General features: G+C 42.3%; 1 protein-coding gene across 2 annotated transcripts; it reads right to left on the bottom strand.

Moving 5' to 3' along the window:
• Positions 1-844: 844 nt before the first annotated feature.
• On the bottom strand, positions 845-23500 carry ubap2l (ubiquitin associated protein 2-like). Of its 2 annotated transcripts, XM_070921339.1 has the most exons (30): positions 23366-23500; positions 22034-22171; positions 21098-21175; positions 19918-20028; positions 18808-18982; positions 17753-17854; positions 17536-17581; positions 14722-14766; positions 13755-13861; positions 13366-13425; positions 13212-13264; positions 12970-13055; positions 12053-12233; positions 11710-11908; positions 11167-11492; positions 10769-10941; positions 10187-10289; positions 9532-9571; positions 9204-9393; positions 8986-9052; positions 8353-8680; positions 7167-7255; positions 7003-7050; positions 6817-6898; positions 6320-6537; positions 5817-5922; positions 4375-4500; positions 2411-2478; positions 2090-2284; positions 845-1331 (listed from the first exon to the last, which is right to left on the bottom strand). In XM_070921339.1, exons 2-30 carry the CDS (start codon positions 22127-22129, stop codon positions 1236-1238), a joined length of 3594 nt encoding a protein of 1197 aa, XP_070777440.1. In that variant the 5' UTR covers positions 22130-22171; positions 23366-23500; the 3' UTR covers positions 845-1235. The 2 variants fall into 2 exon arrangements, with proteins under 2 accessions (XP_070777440.1, XP_070777441.1); XM_070921340.1 differs by lacking the exon at positions 4375-4500 and having other exon boundaries at positions 7003-7056.
• Between the last annotated feature and the right edge of the window lie 101 nt (positions 23501-23601).

Raw genomic sequence — 23601 nt, forward strand, 5'->3', positions numbered from 1 at the left:
GCCATCGAACAAACAGGGACTACAGTACTTGTGTTTTTTTATATATGTACAAGACAAGTTTATCCATTTAAATTTTTTTTTTTTTTTTTTTTTTTTTTTTTTTTTTTAAAACGCACAGTACAAAAAGAAAAGAATCACTGACAAAAAAACCCATAGTACAATTCTGTCCATCAGTATTCAATGTTGCAGGTTTCCTTATAATGGGGGACAGGTGGTGGAGCAGGGAGGAGGTGGGGGGGCCTCAAACAAACAAAATAAAACACACTGGAAGGCAGACTGGGTGTGTATTGGCCTTGGAGATCATTCTCAATATCTCTTGCAGAAGAGGTGGGACCTTTATGCAACATATTTATAATTCATGGGAACACAGTTACTGTACAAGTGTTGGATAATGAAAAATCCTGTGCTAGGCAGAAAACAAAGCACAGTACACAACCCATGGCCCCCGTGTGTACAAACATGCACGCAGTCACATGACAAACACACTTTCCTCACAGTCCAAGCCAGTGAGCTTGCTTATATGTCTTTATATATAATATATCTATATTTGGTAAAAAATAAACTTCACAACTCTACCAATTTAGAGAATTGTTTCTTCAAACTTAAAATGACATAAAAAAACAAAAAAAAACATTTAATAGCAATTAAGCAAATTATTGTGTTTGGGTGTTTTGTGTGGGAGGGAAGAGTTTCCACCAAAATGAAGGATTGGGGAGTTGAGGGTGAGAAATACAAAACCAGCCTGTCCCCCCACCTTCAGATATTACTTCAGTCCTCCCCATCAGCAAGGAGGAAAAAAAAAGGGGGGACGGGGTGGGGAGGAAAAAAAAAAAAAAAAGAAAAAGACCATACAGGAAACGTTCATTCTTTTAGAAAACAGTTCTATGTTACATACAAGTTAAAGAAAAAAGGGGTGGGGCGGGGGCATTAACACACGATACAAATTCCCAACACTCAATATTTCACCTCTTGACGGTGTATTTCTATAACCATTTAGCTCCAATCTCCCCTCTCTTCTAAGCCCCTCCTGTCCCTCCCACCCATCCATGCATCATTACAGTGCTCGTTCTCTCGGCACAGCACCTCCTCTGACCGCAGTCAGAGCTACAGGAGTGCTGGGCCAAGAGACTGGGGAGGGAAATCTCTGCAGGAGGAAGAGGGAGTTTACATGTGGAGACTGTTTGCGGAAGGAGTGATGAGCCCAACAGTGTGGGGGGGGCCCCCGGCAGTAGATGTTAGTTTGCGCCCCAGTTGTAGCTGTTGTATGCCGACTTGTTGATCTGAGACTTCTGCTGAATGGAGGCGTTCTGACTGCGCTGTCCAGTGCCGCTCTGCCGAGAGGGGAGAACAGACACAGTTCAAAATCTGAATAAAATAAATTAAGTGGCTTGAAAGCAAAGCTGACTAACAACAGTATTTTGTGATGTGACTTTTTAAGCATAAATTCAAATGTCAAACTAGTTTTAAATCCATCTGCTGATCGTTAACTGTCAAAAATGAATATATTTATGCATGATCATTTTGCAACCATGGTAACAAGTATATGCTTCAGCAAGTGAGTGTAGAGATTTTCCCTGATAGATCTGAAGGTTGAAAGGAGTAAAACAGAGGTGTGCTAAGGTTGTGTCCTACTCCATTTATTTTGGCAGTTCCTCATTAAAAAGGCAGTGAAACATTGTGCCAAACAGGAACTTTTCCACCTCGTAATAAGAGGGTATACAACATCTCTTTTGTCCTTTTTCTACCTGTCGGTCATTATTTTGCAGTTGCAGAATCAACTAATAATACTCAATACTCAAATCTAAGTGAAAACATAAGGTGTGCTTATGTGCGTCATGATCTGCTGTCAGTCACTGGAATTTAATTTCCCCACGCAGGTCAATGTTGCGTTGGTGCTGCAAGACTACAGTGAATGAGTTTTCTGTCAGCCAATATAATTTAGTGTTCACTCCTCTTAGATAGTTTATAATAAAAAGAACTAAAAAAGGCAACCAAGTATCTTGTTTTCTTGGTCTGAACCAACTGAACTGCAGGCATGAAGGCGACCTGCACCAACAGATGGAGACAAACACAAAAGCATGTACGCTACCTGTCCGTCCTGCTGCAGATGATGGTGCAGAATCTGAGAGTGGGGTTGTTGGTGTGGTGCCAGGATGTGCATGAAGGGGGCTGGGGCGTAGCCAGCGGCAGCCGGAGGGTTGATGGGTCCCCCGCTCCCCAGAGCCGAGGGCAGGCTGAACGAAGCTGCTGGCGTGCCAGCATGGAAACCCTGCTTCTCAAACGACTGCAGGAGGAAGTGAGACAAAGAGTTGACATGTCAGTTCATTGATGCAGTTTTACCATATGCATGAAGTACTTTCCTGAGGAGGGTCTTGAAATATTTATCTAAACATTAATGATGTGTAATTACCTGCGTCTTTGTGTAAACAGACCCTGAAATATCTGGTACTCCCGTGTTGCTTGATGTCACAGAGACTCCTGCAGAGACAGAGGAGACAAATTGAGTCCAAAAACTGAGCATGTAAAGGGGACTTGAGGAAAACCCACCAAACGAACCACGACCAGCCACATGGTTTTATTCTGATTCTAACAAGTGCTATATGGTGTACCAACAACAGGGAATCTAATATTCTATAGATACTTTATATATTTGTGGGAACACCTTCTCCAATTTAAGTGTCTGAGAAAAAAGAAAACGAGAATCCTGGGAAATTTCATGTATGAAAATCTGTCATAAGTTCATAGATGATTTCAGTAGAATTTCTCTTTAGTGAGGACAGCAGAGAGAGACAGGATGAGGAGATGAAGAGGGATGAGATAAACAGGAAGAGAGATGAGAAAGATGGCGTCACAGCGTATCAGTTCCAGTCAGCCACAGTGATTCAGATGTGACTATCTGGTAGTTACTGAACACACTGACCCCCTGTATCGCCATGAAGACCCAAAAAAGGTGTCAACTGGTGTGCACATGACAAAATGTTGGTGCCTTAAAATTCCTGATAGTTGAATTCAATTTTTTTGGTCAAAATCTGTGAAGAAGAGGACTTATCACATGACAAAATCATCCTGAAGTGAGTTCAGTGACAGGTCTAACATGACATCCAGCTTCTTCCTCCTCCACCTTTTGTTTTAATCACTCTATTGCAACTTGTAAGCAGACATCCGTATTTTAGTGTGAAAACAACCCTAAAAAAAAAAAAAAAAAAGTGTGAGCAACATTCATTTACGCCAAACCTTTTTTCAACACTTGTTTTAGTCCAAAACTGTTGACTTCCAACGTCAATGCAAATCAAAGACAACTTTGTGATGTATTGGAGAACAGTAGTTCTGTACTAATCCCTTGGCAAACATAGAATAGTTAACATTTCTGGCTCCATGTAGCTGTTAAAGTGACTTAAAATTACTTTTTGTCATTCAGTCAATTGCACAAATGTTCCAGGACCGTTACGGAAAGAGCAACAATGCTAATGCGATATTTGACATCTGAAGCTGTGGCACAGCTAGAAAACAGCAGTGAGTTGGAACATAATCATACTACATTAAGGTAGAAAAGTGGTTTGTGTTCTTTTACAGGCTGCAGTGATGGATTTTCAAACTTATTTTGCTGTTGGAGCCTCAAATAATGTCCATTGTCAGTGTGAGAGAAGCTCATCCCTGTGTGCCGCTGTAGTCTTTACATGAATCTGATTCAGACTTGTCCTGGAAGTGTTGCAGAAATGTTCTCGGGTGCTTATTCAGACATGAAACCAACATATAAAACTGCCATCACATTTACGCAACAACGTGCGTGTCTGAAAGAGTAATCAATAAAAAAAGAAAATCACACACTCTTACATAGCACAGCATTGTTTGATCAAGTGACAGACATTTTGTTGCTCTCTCTCTTGGGCTGTAACCTACTTCACCTACAGGACAGCGAACTTGATACTCTTGAGATGGACATACCAGCAATGACAACATGAGTGAAGAGCAAGCAACATGGAGGGAAAATGAGACATCATCAACCAGAGTAACTCATCAGTTCATGGCAGCCACAGCCTTTGTGACCTGCCACATTTTAGACTCTAAACCTGATTATTGGGCAGCATAGCTGTCTAGAATATAAACACCAGATTGGATTGATGATGAGTTGCCCTGGAAGAGAACAGGTAACAGACAGAATGGCAGACAAGGCTTGTAAGAGAGGCAGGCTACTCTGGGCTGTCTAAAAGCGTATGTAATGTGACGGGTCGTCCCACAGGCACAGCTCATCAGCGATGAGGCAAAGGAACGAGAGCGAAGAGGGGGAGAAGGATGATTGGTGACACAAGGAGGAAGACGGGAGGAACAGGGTTTTTTTCTTTTTGTTTTAATTTGGCATGTGGCGGCACTCACCGACTCCAGGCCCGGTGACAGAGCTGGCTGGCTTGTTTTGTGCAGAAGCGGCAGCGGCCACGGCAGTGCCGTATCCGCCCTTACAGAAATCCCCACTCCCTGAAGCCTGGCCCACATCCTCATAGCCTGCAACAGTCAGACACACAGCCGCAGCCCACAGCGTTAGACACACCAGGCAGGGGAAGCAGACCTGCCTCAGATAGCATTTGCAAATAATTCATAGCGTTTGTTTGAAAATGTTTACCACATGGACAGGTTTTACCAAATTGTGACAATACAAATAGTGTCAAGTCCTCTGGAAACTATACTGACATCTGAAAACTTAACTAATTATCTGAACTTTGACACCAAATGCATTGTCTATGTGGCAAAGCCTGCTCATCTGGTACAACAAGCAAGTCAGAATCAACGCTAACATCATTTGCAAGTACTATTTGACCCAAGTCTGAGGGGAGGAGGTGGGGGAAGTGAGGGGGCAGGCAGGTTGTGTGGGGGGGGGGGGGGTTGGAGAGTGAGCTCGAGTTGGGTGATGGCAGAAAGCAGCAGATGGTGCAGCTTAGAACAAATAGGAGTTGCACATGTAGTGACCAAAGTTGGATGTTGAGTAATGAATTACAAAGTACGAAAATAAAATACAGCATCACTGAAAAAAAAGAATATAAAGTGATGGAGCAGATACCAGAAGGCCGCTGGGAAAATATGAAACTGCTGAAAAAAAATGGGCTCAAAGGGGAGTCATTAAGAAATGTGGGAGGATGATGGGTGCTCCATTTGTGGATGTGTTTAAGATGAATGTGTGTGCAGGAGATGTGGTGGAAGGTGAAGCCTAAGGACAAACTCCACTTTCTGAAATGAGCAAAGCAAGCTATGGAAGACAGCAAGAGACCAATAATCTAACCCCTCTGTTATTTCAACTGGTATAGCCAGGTGCCACTGTTCAAGCCCATCTTCCCTTTCGGTTTAAATGGCAGTCCCATATATTTTATCATGAGGAGATAATAAACATTTTATTGCCATTATAAAACAGCTGAATCATTGAGGCGTGTTCCTTGTGTGTACAGGCAATGAAAACTGGGTACAAGATGCAGATGCATTTCCAATATTCTGACACAGCTAGACCTGAACATTAGTCATGCTCAGGGTCAATTTGAAAACATTTTGTTGAACTTTGAGGTCAACAGTTCAAGTGAGAGTCAGCAGACAAGAATGTTTTACAAACCATTAACAACTGCCTTGACACAAGCATAACAAACGTTTTTACACAAGCATCATGTTTATGCTTGTAGAGGCTGCAGGGCTCAAATGAAATATGCACTCCACACCAATGAGAAATCAATGTGCGCATTGTGATAATCAGCACGGAGTTATTGGTATGCAAGTATATAGAGCAGGACCAGCATGACCCTCTAAACACGGCGTTTCAATACGGTTTAGTGCCTCACCAGTGCTGTATCCATGGGAACCATAGCCACTAGCCTGCTGGAAGGGTGTGGCTGATGCATTGACACCGACATTCACACCGTGCTGCTTTGACGAGGTAGGAGCCACCTGAACAAAAACAAAACCATGGCATGCAATGTCATCAAGTCAGCAAGGTGGGGAAAAGCTAGAAAGAAACTAAACTGACAGAAAAAGGGAACCAAGGATTGTCTTGAGGTCATCAAAATCCAAAAGAATGCAATCTTATAGTGCCACCAGAGGAAAGGTCATGGAGACTAAATCTTCTCTTCCTCAGTGGAACATTTATGCACCCATCAAATGTTATTTGCTAGCCACAGTTACAGGCCTGCTTCTGTCCAAACCCACCCATTTTCCTCATGAGATTATGATGCATCTGTTCTTTATGAGATTAAAAACAAGGGGAAAAAAACAAACTCAGGGCAGAAGCAGGACTGTAACAGAAGCAAACAAGTTAGTTAGCTTGTGTAGACTAAAGTTCTCTTACCGGAAACACAGCAGGTCCGTACTGGAAGGTATTGGGCAGGCCTGGCATGCCAGTGTAGTATGGAAGGCTCGTGTAGCTGTAGCCAGGCGGCAGCGCGGGGTTGAGGAAGGGCTGCTGTGTGGTGTGATGTGTCTGGGTCTGGTTCTGTTGTGTCTGAGCTAATGTGGTGGCTGGTGCCGGGGATGATGCATCACCTCGACCAAACTTTGATAAGTCGCCTGTAAATACGAGAAAGGGAGGATGACAGGACAGAGTGGGATGTTAGGACAAGTATTTGAGTACAAAAAAAATAAAAATAAAAACAACATCATGAATAAACAAAGGACAGGAGAGAAAAAAAAAAAAGTTGAACCATTCATGCTCTGGATGGAAGGTTTTTTTGTGAGAATCATCATAAACAATTTGTTCTATATCTATCTTCAACATGCAGCTAATGGCTGAACAGATACAGTGAGCTCAACTTTTAAAAAAGACGTTATTGTTAGAGGACAGCTCACCAGAATAAGGATTGCTTGTCAGGCTGCCCTCTCTGCCTGTCAGTGCTGTTGTGGGAGTTGCAAAAGGGATGCTGTAATAATCCTGGAAAGAGAGAGAGAAAGTTAAAAATTCAAGCCATGAAGCAATGAAGTATGACTTGTGGATAATGTTTTTAAGTTAAAGACTTTGCACAAAACAAAACTCACCAGCGGTATTCTTGTCTGCAGCATCTGTAGGTCATCATAGCCGTACACCTGAGGCTGAGACAAAGCAAGAAATGAGTCAGAAAATTACTATATCAATTACATAACATAAACTCGGGTAAAGCTCAGACTGTACAAAGACTGATTTGACCCTGGCAGGAACCTACAGGGTAGGCGTGCAGTAGTCCAGGGGCCATGATGTATGGGTTGGGCAGTAGAGGGGGCACTCCGGGTGGCAGGTTTGGAGGTGCTTTCCCTGTAGGTACAAAGCCATGAAAAACAAAAAAACATTAATTTACCATTTGCTTAACTATGCACACTGAAAATACTGTATCGACATTCGTATTTGACAGTGTCAAATCACAGAATAAACTAGACACACAAAGAAGGGCTGCACAATCAATCACTAAGCTGCATCAGTAAATGAGAAGACTGCAATGCACCACGTGACAAACTATGCACCGGCAGAGGGAGTAGAGAGGAAAACAAATCGTTTTAGTGTGAGACAGACAGAAAAAAAGCTTCAGAGAAACAACCAAACTGAGAGCAAGATGAGTCAGAATCATGGAAACCCTGCCAGTGACTATGAGGAAATGGAAACCAACTTATCCAACCTCACTTCAGACAAAAACATTACGCTTGCATAGGGTCACATTCTGTCACATCAGGTTTTTTTAATAAAAAGGTGATCACTGTCAAAAGCACATATTTTCCAAGCAATCTTTTAGCTATAGATGCACCATGGCAGGGCAACGGCACAATTTATACAAAACATCTTTTAAACACCCCAAAACACCTTGCAAAATACAATATGAAACTTCCTGCCACCTCACCACACAAACAACCATAATGGTTACACAGTTATACATCATCATAACAAACAAGCTCTCCTGGGCACAAGGAGATTAGAGGGGTACTTATTTATCACCCGGTCAAATATATAGCTTCTATCAAAACAGTGCAAAATGAGGGATTAAAGAAGTATTAACACCACAGACAAGCTCCACTTAATGCTCTCCAGCAATTATTCTTTGTTTTCTACTTGCTTTACACACTGTGTCAAACCACAGCTGAGGCAGTGACATTGTATGATGAAACCCAACTACAGATGCATGTATAATCCTGACAGTCCATTTCACCAGCTAGTTATTCAGAACTTTGAAGCCCTGACACCAAATTGCCAAGGCTACAATTAACTGCCTGTATATTGACAAATTAAAGTGAGCAAGGCAGACAACGTGAGCAATTTCATAATGCACGATTTGGAAGCGAGACTGTCTGAAGAGGATTGGATATCAAACACAAAGTGTATTTTTCACTAAAATGACACATGTGCTTGTGTTTATGTCTAACCTGAGGATGCTGCTGAGCCGCGTGTGGATGAGGAAGTAGCTGAAGGAGGAATGGAGGCCGTCGTGGAGGCCGACATGGTGGCGGCTGCTGCAGCTGGGGCACCCATGGAGGCAGTGTTGAGGCCCATGGCCAGACTGCTGACGGGGCCGAGACCGGAGGGGGCTGAAACTGTGGCAGAGCCCACAGAGGAGGCCTGAGGGGCCCCTAGCGACACCTGCGCAGCAGCAGCCACAGAGGAAGAGGAGGGGACTGATGAAGATGGCACGGCTGAGACAGAGGAAGGGAAGGAAGAGGAGTGGAGGCTGGAGTCACCGTCTACGCTTGGATGCTGGTAAGGCGGAAGGAAGAAGAGAACAAGATGCGGTTAGGACTAATGAGATTACATTTCCATTAGACTGAATGGACGTCTAATGTGTATGTCTGTAACTTTGAAGATGCTCACAGAGATGGAGGGAGATGCACTGTTCTGCATAAGCATGAACACACAACTCACGTTTTCTGTCAGGTCAAAAAAAAACACCCATCTAATCTGCTCATTCAAGGGTCATAAAAAAAAAAAAAGCAAAAGACAATATGCTACGTCTACATGATAGATTCTGGTATAAATAAAAGAAAAACATTTAAAGAGCTCACCAGTAAGCTTGAGTTGGATGTCCGGACTGAAGATGGAGCATGGCTGTTCTGTTGTGATGGGTGAGAACTGTAAAAAATGACAGGAAGGTTCAGAGCACGCCTCAACGATTGCCAAACCACATTACATTTACTGATACACTGGTTCACCCAGAGGTCATAACTGAAGACACTAGTTAATTTCCTACTTTATTATGTTTGATCATTTAGCTGCATCTCACTTGTTATGTTGGGGAGGGGGGATGGTGCTCGGAGGCAGGTCTTCACTGTGCCCCAGAGTGCTATGGGATGTCTGATTGGATGTAGTCAACAAGGAGGCGGGGCTGTCAGTCAGAGTGCCCAAGCTGGAGACAGATGCCTGCGTGACTGAATCAGAGGCCGGCTTGACTGATACTGCAGAGCCTGCTGCAGCTGGGGAGAAAGAGAGAAGAGATTTCTGGAATGAATTCCAATCCAGAGTGATCAGGAAAAAAATGTATGTGTGGGGAAAATGTCTCAATTTCAAGAATGCTTTTACGAAAGAAAAGAGCTTTGTAAAAAGACGCTTACCTTCCACAGATTGTGTTCCTTGTATTGAACTGAAGCCATTCTGTAAAACCAACAACGAAGGTGAGCTCACAGGTTTCTATGAAAACACGCCATTGATAAGAAGGGTGTTGGGGGTATTGGAAACTAAGACGCTTGTTTGATATGCCAAGCATTTTAAGTACAGGTCAGGTTTGAAACCAGTGGTGCATTACAATGACCAAATAAAACAAAAAACTCGAACAGTGAGTGGATAGAGTAACACAACTTGCAGGGAGTTCATTAAGAAGACCTGCTCCCTTTGTAATTTTAACAGGAACTTTAAACCTCGAGACCCCTGAAACATGCAGTCTACAAAAATGCCCATAGTAGTACAACATAAATGCAACTGGAGTATTGTCCCTTTTTAAAGGGCATCTTAACTTGCCATTCCATGATTGTTTGAAACCTGTGACTTCGACTGATGCACTGATGTGGAGCTCTGTATATTTAAGTCTTAATCAGACAATCAGTTTGGTTTAATGCGGAAGTCTCCTGGTGTGAATGCCAAAGCCTTTCACTAGTAATGAGCTCTACAGGACCAAGTGGGGGTGAAGCATGTTGTCTACCACTCCTCTAAGCACTATACCAACACAAGGCCATATTAAGTTTAAGTGAAAAAGGGAAGCTTTGGCCTTACCTTGGGCTGCATATCCTTCTGAGGGGAGGAGGAGACTGAGGGAGGGTAGCGCCGTGTCTGAGACGCTCTCTGGTCGTACAGGTCCATCTGGTTGGTCGGCTCACTGCAGATTGTAATGGTGTCGACAAGAAGTTTGATTTTGTTCTTAGAGAACAATTAGTGGTTCTGACTAGAAGACTAGAACATGCACTTAAATCTATCATTACTTCTAATAAATGGTGCAACTTCTTAATGTCCAGCCATAATAAAAATGGTACAATAAGATATTTCACTGTTAACATGCATCTCCAAAAAGGTGCTCTGCTATCGAATCATAAGATGAACCACTCTTCAGGAGTTTCTTGTGGTCTAAATAAGAACTTTCTAACATATTGAGTTGTTCACAATAATGTGTCTTGACAACACCAGATGCCACCATGTAGCACAAGGGCAGGACATTAAATACCTCATGGAAAAGTTACAAATATAAAACAGTTTCTGTTGACCTGCCAAGTGTTTAGGATATGTTTTCTTCCCTTCCAAAGTACAGTTGTGAAAATGTTGGAACACCTTTTGCAGAGTTGTGTTTCGGTATGTACCAACCTGCTGGGGCTAGTGTAGAGACTGTTCTGAACCTGGTTGGCTGGTGTTGTGGAGGTGGGGGCGGACTCATACTCTGGTAGAACTGGTTCTGACCCAAACTGCAGCGCTCCAAACTGAAGATTGAGGCCTGAGATGTCTGTTGAGCCAGGCATCTCTACCGCCATTGCAGGAATCTGAGGAAGAGAAATGCCCTTAGCATTTCTGGACTTAGCCCAAATCCTTTGAGTCCACATTGAAGAAATGATCCCGGGTCCAGGGACCAAGGATGCCCCCCCCCCCCCCCACACACACACACACAAGACACTACATTCATGCAACATGCTATTTTTGTAATCATGACCTTGTGATGCGTCCCTCATCATTTTAAAAAGGTCTTCACTTTGTTAATTGAATGATACCTTTGTTGTAATGGAGGTCCTCTTCTTCTGCTGTTTGAGTTTGTGTTGATGCAAAGGCAGTGGACTCTGGGCATCTGAGGAACTGGGGGAAACTTGTTGACCAAGAGAAGGAACTGCTGCCATTTTGGGAAGGGAGGAAGCAGGCGGAGGCACCACATGGGGTGAGGATGTTGTCTGTTGGGGTAAGGAAGAAGACGAGGAGGAAGGAGGCAGGCCTTTGTCCTGCAGGAAAACATCCAACATGGACGAGGTTGAGGTGGCGGCCTGGTAGGGCTGCCGCTTTGTGAAAGGTGTATGGACCGCAGACTCTGGCTGAGTCTTCATATCTGGAAAATGGAGGGAAGCAAATAGAAGTCAGGAAAGACACCCTGAGAGCAGTTTGGTTGTCCTACACTGTAAAAGAACAAATATCTATATTATTAAATATGATAGTACATGATATCAACATGTAACATAACATGTTCAAGGAGAAGAAAGCATTAAACAGTTTTACATAGTTTGATTCATAACTTGTGATGTATTTACAGTAGGATGTCATCTCACCATATTGTCCCAGTGAGGTGGCACTGGTGTCCCAGGATGAAGGGGTTGTGTTGGGAGGTCCAGTCTGGGAGTGCTGGGCTGCCAGCTGGGCCAGTGCCTGGGCTGTTTTATACTGCTCCAGGAACTGAGAGCCAGTGGTCCCTGTGCTAGCTCCTTTAGGGTCCCCCACATCCCCGAATCCCTTGCTCAGCATGCTGACCTACAGTGTCAATAGATTATTAAATTATGACAGGTTTGGAAGTGTTTAAAAGTTTAGAGACAATTTGCATCAAAATCTAAGAGCCTGTGTGCATTTAGCCACGTCATTAATAACAGCTTTAGTGTTTTTTTGGGTGAGACTCACCATGCTGTGTTGGGTGTAAGGGGTGCTGGAGGATGTTTGGGAGAGTGGCACCCCTTGCTTGGAGTTGCTGAAAACCAGTGATTGGGACAAGGAGGGGGGCTGGGTGGCCTCCATGGGGGGGTTTTCTGTCTCTGAGGAGGAGGACGGGGGAGTCTTCCCCAGGAGCACCGCAAGGTCAATCCTATAGTAAGGTGGAAATATTAATTATGACAAGAAGACATTTAAAATGCCATGTGTGTCAATCTAACCTTTTCTTCCCCCCCCAATATGGATAAAAAAATAATTATTTAAGAGCTGCAACTACTGAACATTTAAATTCACAATAATCAATCTGCAGATTATTTTCACAATTAATCGTTTGTCAATAAAACATCAGAAAATAATTAAAAATATCTATCCTAATTTTCCAAGGTGACATCTTTTTATTGTTTTTTTCTAACAAACATATATTATGTTTTAGATATTTAGTTTACTAAAGTGCAAGACAAGGAAATGCAGCTAATATTCATAATTGCGAAGCTTGAACCTATAAATATTTCTTCACATTTGACTTGAACAATGATCATCAAATTTTAATCGGCCTATCACAAATATATGCATGCTGTCCGATACGCACAGATAAGAAAACTTTTTCTTTTTACAGAACAAGATGTTTGGGGTAGTTTACAAATTGTGTCATCACATAGTTTGTCCAGCAGAGCGCACTCCGACTACATTAGTACCGAGTACTCATGTAATAATGTAGTAATGACTACCGAGTACTCATGGGTTGGAACGCCAAAATGTTGACGGGTGTCAACTTAACTATCAAGTTAAATGACAGGCTGACATTGATATGTTAAGCCCATTATTCTCTGAACCAATTCCTGGTAAAGCAATTTGCTGGAAAGCTCCAGTCAGTCAGTCAAGAGACCCACCTCTGTCCTTTGGTGATGGTAACATTCTCTTGAGGCAGAGGCATGGACGCCACACTGGAAGCTGTGAATATCTTGGTCTCTGACAGCTGCAGAGGAAGAGAGCGTAGAAGACAGAAGACGTTATAGTTGGAAGAACAAAAGTCAACATCCAAAAAGATTAGATTTTTCTTTAGAAGTTCTAACTTAATGTTATGTTTAGAGGTCTACAATAGTTGCATGAGGTTAAGCCCAGAAACACTCACATCCTCATTCCAGTCCTCAGTGCCCCACTCCTCTGTGGCAGTCCTCCAGGCACCTATGAGTCAACGAGAAACAGATCAATACTATTGAGATGGGCAGAGCTTCAAACAGAATAAAGGATGTATAAAAACAACAGAGAAGTGAAGGTAGGTTTACCAGGAGCAGAGTCAAACTTGGGTGGGTAATTTGTTCCCTCTCCTGCAGAGTATTCCAACCCTAGAGAAAAAGACAGAGGCGAGGAGATCAAAGTTGAATGTAATGAAAAGAGAGGATTATCCTTTAGTCAATTGGACACATAAACATCTGTATGTAAATATCTGAGAGGAAAACAATATGTCTGGGATTCTGGCATTTGTAAAAAGTGTGCATGGTTGACGACGAAAGCATCAAAAAGCAAGTATCCTTTGAACGCAAGTGAACCCTCCTTTCATCTTTACTGCTGGAGCTTCTTTGGGATGCTGAGCATGATTTTTTGGATGGTAAACAGATGCCTCATAGATAAGATTAACTTCTTATTGGAGGGCAACATTTCTTAATTAACTTACTAGCTCCCTCCTCCATCTCCACGCTTCCTGTGTTGTTCCAGGTGCTGCCGCCCCCATAGTTTTCTTCTGTCTGGGCTGGCTCCGCGTAGTCAGCAGGGTTGAATGTTCTGGGAAAGAAAGCGACAAGAGGGTTTAGTTGAGAATTGAGTGTTTGTACTGACCAAACAGCTGAAGGGCTGTCAGCACTACAAAAAAACAACAACACATCAGCCACAGCTGGGGGCCCACACACAACAAAAATCTGGGGTCCATTTTTGAACTTACCTACTACAGGTCAAAGTTTTGAAATTGTTAAGCAGAAGCAGACCCCAGTTCAATTCTTAAGAGCATCAAACCACTAGTGATATGGTTGGTTTTGTGCCTGCATATAGCACTGTATGTATCGGTTCTGTGTGAATAAATCCCCAGCACTGTGGTTATCATCATTGGGCTTTTTAGCCATTAGAAACACTTCAGAAAAGGAGTGACTGAGGTTGTGGCAGGAAGACAGGAAGAGGAAATGATAAGAGACTGAAGTGTAACCATTAATGTCTTTGAGAGTTTGTACAGTCAAGACATGCAAATATGGAGGTTTAAGCATTTAATACTGTTTTTGTTGTTCCTCAAAAACTCTTTCCTGGTACTGGATGTCTTTCATTAATCCGACACATCCGTGTATGCGAAGAAAATTACAGCTAGTGCAACCTAGCAACATGATGAACACTTTTCTTTTGAGTCAAGCCAAGCCGCTTTCATTATTTGTCTAAGATCCTTCCTGTGAAAATCTGAGGGCATTTATAGTGGCTTACGTGAACAGATTTAACATCAAATTTCAGGAAAGTCATGTCTTTTTCATATCCTATTAATAGAATGAGGAGTAATACTTTGTTTTGATAATGTCTTATATTAAATCATCCTGTTTTATGGCACTCAAAAGTCTCCCCATAGAAAGCAAGAATAACAGACACACCAGAGGCGATGCACTCACCTCTCACCTCCTGCAATATCATATCTGGGCCCCTTATCAATCTGGCTTTAGAGGAAAAATAATGGCAACAATTACAAGAAGCACAACAAAGTCAAAGTAGAAGAGCTTTTGTTTTTCAGACCACCATCCAGAGCAACAGCGTAAGCAAAATGCCTTCGATCTGCCTGTGCCAGTACTGTAACAAACACTCTACACCTGTCAGTCACTCTACAATGCAAGGCAAGCCAGTGTGCTTTTAGTCATGGTGGGTAAATACACAGTCAAAGAAACCCAAGTCATCACAAGTATACACAATGCAGCCACAAACACAAAAACTGTTGCTAGATGAGAGCAGTTATGCAAGAGTAAATGCAGTAATCTTGTCATTGATGCAGTTTCTGCCCAAACAACCTCAGGAATTTCAATCACTTCCATCACACAGCGGCATCATCTAAAAGCTATTACTGAACAACCACACGGGACGCTGTTGTGAATGCATCAGTCAGCACTCAATATCTCCTCCTCTGAAAGCAATCTCCATCTCAAGTCAGCTATGTCTCATTGTTATTTTCTTAAAAGTAGAAAATGGCAAACACATACTTGCTGTGTCCTACAAAATAAACAAATTTCAGGGGGTTTGTATACACGCCAACTTTGAGAGGCCTGTATGGATAAAACAATGGGACTCCCAGCTCTTCCCTCTGTTTCTTTTCGGCAAACTCAACTGAAGACTTCAAATACAAAGGCAGCTAACAGTTACCCCAAAGAGGCAGCACTGTAAATGAGCCAACCAATGCTGTGGTACAAGTGAATACGACTGGCTACATAATGAATGGATCTCCTTTACACTCAGCAAAATCAGTGATGGAGGAGGTTGATATATGCAGCTATGAAACATGCTGCAGTTAACACTACTCTGGATGTGATATTGACATTACCGTATGGGACAGTGATTCAATACAATTTTTAAAACCACGATGAGCCAATACTTTACACCAGCAAAACGATCCCTAATTTCCTACAAGGTGAAAAATAAGACAGCAGAATTATGGTTAAGTACCTTTTTAAAATAAGAGGTTCTATCACTTCAGTAACTATTATGGTACCAAACACTGAACACATACATTTGCCTGAGAGTCTTAGAACCATGAGGATTTCTACACTTAGTGAAGTAGTACTAACTTAGCTAAACTGGTTATGCTTAATGACACAGGTATCACGTAACTTCCATTTTCTGAGATATCCAGCTAGCATCACCCATCATACTAATTACCGAATACCTCCTCATCCCTCCTATTGGCTACAGAATGAAAGAGTGAGTGAATTTGTGTCTGAGATTCTTGGCAGATTCTTGAGGTTTTCTTCATCTACAACCTACTGTTACATTTGGCTGAAAGCAATAAAGATTTGTGGATAATATTGAATTAATTTATAAATATTCTTCCTTTCATGCTAGTCATTTAAGGTTTACACCAACTTTAAACAAATCTCAGCTTACTCATCAGTAATGAAGTGTGGTACTCGTTTCCATTCCCTCACTTCATTTAGTTTGATTAATTTTTAAGTAGAATATTGGTGAATGGTACAAGCTGCCTTAGCATCTCAAATGTACCAGCACAAAGTACCAATGACACACACAGAAGCAAACTTGCCCACTATCTTCTTATCAAACTGATCAAAGATCTTATCTGTGTTAAGACAGCTTCCTTTAAAGCCACGCGTTTCATTTAAGTAATTGTGTTTAACTGACGCTGAAGCCAAGCTGGTAAACTGTGTCTGCTAGCAGCAAGAAGCAAAAGCAATCTCAGAACTGTTGTGTGGCATGAGGTGGGGGGGGGGGGGGGGGTTAGGTAATATGAAAACACCTCAGCCAGCACTGCATGCGATTGCAGGTGGGAAGCCCCAGCACTCAGCTCACCAACAAGCTTATATTATAACCAATATGAAACAAAGCATATTGTAGTGTTCCTTGAGATATGCAAGTCAATATCTGGGTCCACACACTACAGATATACTTAAAGACCTATGAGGTTTTGAAACCTTTTAGTTATTGTGTGCACTACCACTTTTAGTTTCACTCAGGTTATGCTTTACCTCCTGTGTTCAAATACGTATTTGTGGAACTGCACAGTAGTAAGTACACATTAAATACTTTGTTTTAGTAAGAGTGAAAATTACATTCAGGCTTGTCTTGGGAGGAAGCCACTCAGCACTTGACCTCACTAGAGAAAGCCACATCATATCAAATGTGTTACTTCAGCAGACCCCAAGAAGATTCAAAGATCTTTAACTGCAGGGTAACATCATGTCACACCTGACTAATTATCACAGGCAAGAAATTTGTTATGACAACTGAAGTCCTTGTATGATGTTACCCATTAAATGACAATGACATGAATCAAGAATGTCATCACAGTTGAGAAGTACTTCCTCTGTTATGACACCTACTAGTCAAGCTGCCATTCTAAGACGTTAACTCATTAACTGACATTAACTGCACACACAAACTGACACAGAACAAGCAGAATACAACGGAATTATGCTACAGCCAAGGGCCAGAGAGCAGAGACTGTTTAAATTAACCAATTTGGTCCCTGACATCCTTCTTAGTGGATCTGTCAAAATTCCAGTCTAAATAAAATGTTTAGACACTGTGCACTCTCTGAAGAGAGATATTTGGCCCACACTGTTCCATCCCATTGGCTGACGTATGTCCTCCCTCCTTTGGATTAAGGCTAAACAATAGGCTGGGGTCCTGCTCTCTGGTGACCATGGCAACAGGTAAAAGTGGAACAAAAGGCCCTCTGGTTTTAGGCAACGCAGGTGTTCACTTACCCCATGCCCTGCGCTGAAAATCTGCCTCCTCGCCGTCCAGATACTCCTGGGGAAACAACAAGAGCTTACTTCAGTTTCTTGGTTTGACAACTATTGTCACAAGAAAGAATGGCAGCCGTTTAAGAAAAAATAACCCCAATTCCCTCAATCCCCTCCTTGTTTTGGTTAGATACATTTCCTTCACAGATGACGACTAAAGAGGATTACAGTCACTCACCGACAGTCCCTCTTCCTCTGCCCCTTCCCCTTCGGCCTCGCTCGGCACCTCTTCCAGCTACTCCAGCCTTGCCTCCATCCAAGCCATTCTCCTGACCACGAACTTGAGTTAAGAAGAGAGAGAAAGGCATCCGATTTTGACACTACACTCACGCAGATGTCAAAATAATAATTTAAACTAAAATATGTTATAGTTTGGAGAGAAACTGTATCAAAAATGCCTTAGTTGTTGTACTATTTAAGAGCCTGAGTAGCCCTTCATTCAAAATGAAGACAAATCTCTTGCTGGCCATCAGGACCACAGTTAGGGTTAAGGAGGGTCCACTGGTGGGCTGCAAATGACTAGACGGTACCATAACTTAAACATAAAAAGCTACTAAATAGGTGATTACTGCCGTGTTGGCAGAGACGGGACACACAACCACAACCTTGAACCCTTTTAGATAGCCCTTTAATAGCACACTTTAGCTGCATCGAGGCAGGGGATAATGGAGCTGACCTACGACATGTTGATCTCCATCTTCAAACCAAGACATGTTGTCACTGTACTCTACTACTATGCAGGCGATTCTTTCAGTAATTCTGTGGCACCTGTGCAACATTTCTTTTCTTCTTTATCAAACAGACAGTGGCCACTGTTCCCAGAAGTGTACATGCTACTATTCATGCAAACCAAACACTTTCTACTGCTTCTTTTCTTTTAAAACCTCTCATTGATGAACCACTAGGGGACTATTATTTTGAAGGCTGTTCAAGAAGTAATGCCTTATTTGTCAAATAACTGTCACTCACAAATTGCAGATACATTTGCGAGTCCTACAGGGCTCACGCATGGGTCACAAGTATAGCATTTGTTTTGATTAGAAAAATGTGTCAAAAAGACGAAATTATCTCATGTTGTAAATCGTTGCAAATGTGATGAAACAGGCCTGTGGTTAGTGATCGATCGGCAACTAAGTGTTAACAAATTAGGCATAAATATTCCTGAATGTTAAGAACATGGAGCTCTCTCTCAAAAAAAAGTGAAGCCACAGTAAAGGAATGGTAAACACTTACACTCTCGTCCCCTGCTGGCACCACGGCCCTTGCGTGGAGCTCCACCTCGACGACGTGCTACATCTTTCTCTCCTCCTTTCTCCCTGTTCTCTTTTCCTTCCTCTCCGGCCTCTGCCTGATTGGTCTCCTTCTGGCCTGACACCCCTTTCTTCTTCCCCACCATTTCCCAAGAGTCCTTAGGAAGAAATAAAGACAGCTTTCACGGTTGTTCCTTTAAGTCAATGTACTGCTGGACTCTGAACTCTACTTGACTTTGTACTGAGTCATCAAGGCAGAAAACAACCACTGAAGAAAAGTGAAGGTCAATTTAAGCGTATTTGTAGACCACTGCCAGCAAATAGGAAAATCTGCCCAGCCAAAATATGATCAAAACTAAAAGAAATGTATTCATAAACAATGAAACGATGCTGAGTGTTGTCTGGAGGTCAGTGTGGCACTGACTTGAGAAAATTGAGTTGTCGGCCAGTGAGCCGACTGGTTATAAAAAAAATTGTTTCTAGTCACCACATGGAAAGTATAGACTACTTCTGAGTTTGATTCCAATTCCGAGTTTCTCAAAGATGCAGCAACTTAAAATTATGTGGAACAGAGCATGGCAGCAGCTACTTCAAATTACAAAGTCTTGTCGGTAATTTGCCACAAAGCCATATTGAACTACTTCATTTTAAAGTCCCCACCGAGCATGTATCTTGACAATCCAAGTAGCTGACAACCCCTTATCAGGTCTGATTAATGTGTTGGCAAGAGACATTTCCACTCTTTCTGGTTTCAATTCCCCCTATGTTCTAGTTTCATTTATATCAAAGCTTAAGCTTAACTGGCCAGTGAAAACATACAAGGGGCATGCGGAAGTGACAAACTGACCAACATGGAAAGTACAGAAAATGTGTTTACCGTGAACTTCTTTATGTACCTGTACATGCAGCTTTGTCTAAACTAGGAAACCACTGTCTCTGTCCATGTGCATACCATGCTAAACCTTCACAGAAGCCCAACTCATACAGCGTAAACTGGTAGTCCAATATCATAGTTATCTAACCCAGTGTGGCACTGATTTCTCCAGAATCTGGCACCCACAGTGCTGAGCCCTCACACAAAGCCAATACTCACAGTGTCTGGGCTACCCTCCAGCAACACGTTAATGGCTCTGTTGACATCCCCGTTGCAATCGTGCAGCGCGATCATAGACTCATCCTGGTCCTTGCCTGTGATGTCAATCAGCTGGAAAAAGACGAGTGGCATGATGAGACATAGAGGTGACCCCTAGCTGACACTCCTGGCGTCTCATTCATAAAAAGATTCTTGTGTAGACTTATGCTGAATATTTAAGAATCAGAACACATGATTATCTACAAAACTGCACGTCAGCTACCAGCAGGGATTCAGCATCTTGATCACTTCAGTAACTTGAACACAACATTCATTTTCCATAAAGACTGTGACACCATGCCTTCTTTTAATGTCTGTGAAATAATTACACACTATCATCGAGTATGCAAAAGATAAACCATTTTATCAAGAGGTCCTGATGACCTGGTTACAGAGCTTTCTGACCTTGGATGCCATTTTAGGGTCTTTCTTTTTTTTTTTACTTTGACTTAATCATTAATGTGGACAGACCACATATGATTTAATGCCAGGTTCTGTATAACAACATTGAAAATAAATTTAAAAGCTACATGGACAAAAAGGTGGTAGGATAAAAAGGTTATCTGGCTTGAGTGCAGATATCAAATGTATGATAGAGTTGAGCTAGAGCAATTCAATAGTTTGTCAATAGTATGAAATGGCTGAGATTAATTTACTAACAGCAGCCAGTAATATCCAAGATGGCACCTCCGCTTTTAACCTCTTAACACAAGCACAAAAGAAATGGACCAAATATGCTTGCTTGGTCCCTTTCTAATAACTGAGGGAGAAACTGAGGATTGTGCCTTAAACAAAAAACATCGTTAAAGCATTTTTCCTATCATTACCATAACTAATTAATACATTTTAAGGCTATCCACAGAATGTGAATTTCAATATAGTCCTTAAGTTTCTCAAGACTCATGTAGCTCGGACAATCCGCCAACATCGCAGCCTTAATATAATGCATTGAATGCTGCTTGATGACAAACCAAATCTGCAAAGCACAATATATAGAGACACATACATACACACCCAATGCAATATTATATGCACCTGTGCTAAAAGGTAAACAAAGTAGTGCTTCTTAACCATTTTCAAAGGAGCAAGAAAAACTACACAGGAAAGCTGAAGTAGGACAAAAGCATGCAAGTCTGCTCACCTGTTTGACCTTCTCTTCAAAGTCTGCATCATTGTGGTCTGAAATCATCTGCGCGAGTCGGATCTGCTCTGCGGTAGCCTGTTCCAAGAGGAGTGAAACATCCAATATTTGCAACAAACAGAAGATTTGCATTCTTGTAAAAAGCAGAAAGGACAAACTCATATTTAGCAATTTATAATACCTCTAGGTCTAGCTCTAAAGTTATTAACTAAAAAAATTATGGTTACAGTGTGACGTTATGCAGTGAAAACACTTTTGCTATTTTGTCAAAGGGGCGTGAACAGACTCAACTAAATAGTACTTACTAGAACTGTGTTCTGTTTATATTCTATCTGTTCTTAATGTGTACATCGTAGCACTGAAGAAAGACAATTTCTATCCCCTGCACAGTTAATATTGCAAATGGAAAATAAATTCTACCCTTTACACATTTAAAAACCTTGGCTACTAGAGGTCTTGTTAGACTCTACAATCATCACACACGCTTTAACAACTGCTTGTTACATTATAACTATCAAACTTGGGTGAAGTTAGCTGGTCAAATAAGATCAGTTGATCAGTGTAGTTCAAACAGAAGCTGTGATCCCCAAAGCCTAAAATCAGGGATTCCCCTCCCGATTGTCAAAATATGATATCACAGTCCTGATTATCCTGTAGTGAGTCTTTAGCTTTAGTGTACTTGAAACTTATCAAAAGGCTATGTAAAAGGAAAAAACGCATCATTTCTCACATCTTACAGAGCATATTACGTTGAGCAATGCATATGGTATTTGAAGTTATATTGAATAATACTGTCCCGATTGTTGGTGTGTGTGTGCTGTGTAGCCAGAAACTTGCCATCTACCAAAACAAGTAATACTTGATTTGCCTATACTTAACCCTGGTGCAAAGCACTGTGCATTTGGGCAGTGTGACAGGTGATGAAAGTGAGGGTACCTGAGGCCTTTGCTTGTGCTGTGTCTGGCTCTGTGTCTGCCCCTGTGTCTGCTCCCAGCTGCCCCGGGCTCGGTTCCCGCCCATGGACGTCATCATTTACAGTATATACAAATAACAGTATTTACAAAGGAATAACACCTGAGGAGAGAAGGATGAGAGATGCATTACAGAGCTGTGACTATGACCTACTTATGCCATGTAGATGTCTGGTACACTTGAATACTACTTCCTCAAACTGCCTGGTAGCTAGTGGGGTGAAGTAAGCTGGGGTATCAAGAAGACACCAACAGCTTTGTTCTCAGAGACGCCTGGAAAGGGTTGACAATGGGTGTTTTTCAACCCATTTCTTAGGCAATGTCTAAAACCAAAGCTAGCCGCGGGTTTGACCCGGGAAGCAAGAGTGCCACGGTGCACTGGGTGCTGCAGCACTCAAGGCTTCAAGTGCATAACGATGGCCAATTTATTTACACGGCACACTATGCAACGTTTTTCTAAATCAATATAGCCTTGGTGGTGTTTTGTTAACCTACATTGTGAACGACAGAATAAGATCACAAAGCCCATGATAGCTAGATCTACACTGCATTGAACATCAAATGAGAGACAAGATACAAACACACGTAAGACAGCCAACTACATCTCTGTTCGACAGCAAACTGTTAACCTTGCTATCGACGGCGAATCCTTAATCTTGCACACGTTACGTAAAACCCTGTTTGGACTAGCCCACAAACAAGCCTAAAGCCAGGGCCCGTCGAACATATCCAATTCCACTAGCCAGCCACATGGCCAAAATGCTAGCCAACTAGCTAATACTTGAGGGGAAAGCATTAAGCGTTGAAGTCTCGGTGGGCTTCCGCCTCTCACGGCTTCACCTCATGGCGACAACGAGGCTAACTTTAACAGCCGCTAGCTAACCAGCTAACTGAGTGCCGATAACTGGCTATATATACACAGTGTTGAGTTGTAAGCGTTAGCTGACTTAGCTTGATAGCCAACAAGTTAACTAGCTAATCAGCTACTAGCGAGCAGCGAAGCTTTCACATTCGACCAAAGCAAAGACGCCCATGTCACTCCGTTAACTTACCACTAGTTGTCTGCTAACGACTGTTCGTCATGTTAACTTAATGAACTAACGTCGTTTTGCATAGCTAGGCAACATTAGCCGGTCAGCTGCGTTAGCAAAGTAGTAGCTTCATAAACTGCACCACCACTCCCAACCATTCTGCCACCAGTAGAATCTGATGGCCGGGCTCTCGACATAGAAATCACCGAGGCTAAAGGTAGGCCTGCAGGCCCCTAAAATGAAAATAAATAACAGGCAATACTGACCAGAAACCCGGCTCAATATTAGACACTGCTACACAACCGACCGACAAGTGGTCTCGTTGTCGACCTTCTAGTCGGATTTAGGACAGGATATAATCCCTGAACCCTAAATTGATACTACTAAGTTGGGAAAATATAACGAACCGACTCGCTCACACAATAAGCGAGAGACTGAATTTACCTGTTTCTTTTCCACTCTGACACCACGGAGAGCTGCGTCACGTGGTTTTACGGAGCGC

Source organism: Enoplosus armatus, chromosome 16 (genome assembly GCF_043641665.1).
Source record: "Enoplosus armatus isolate fEnoArm2 chromosome 16, fEnoArm2.hap1, whole genome shotgun sequence".
Lineage (NCBI taxonomy): Eukaryota > Metazoa > Chordata > Actinopteri > Centrarchiformes > Enoplosidae > Enoplosus > Enoplosus armatus.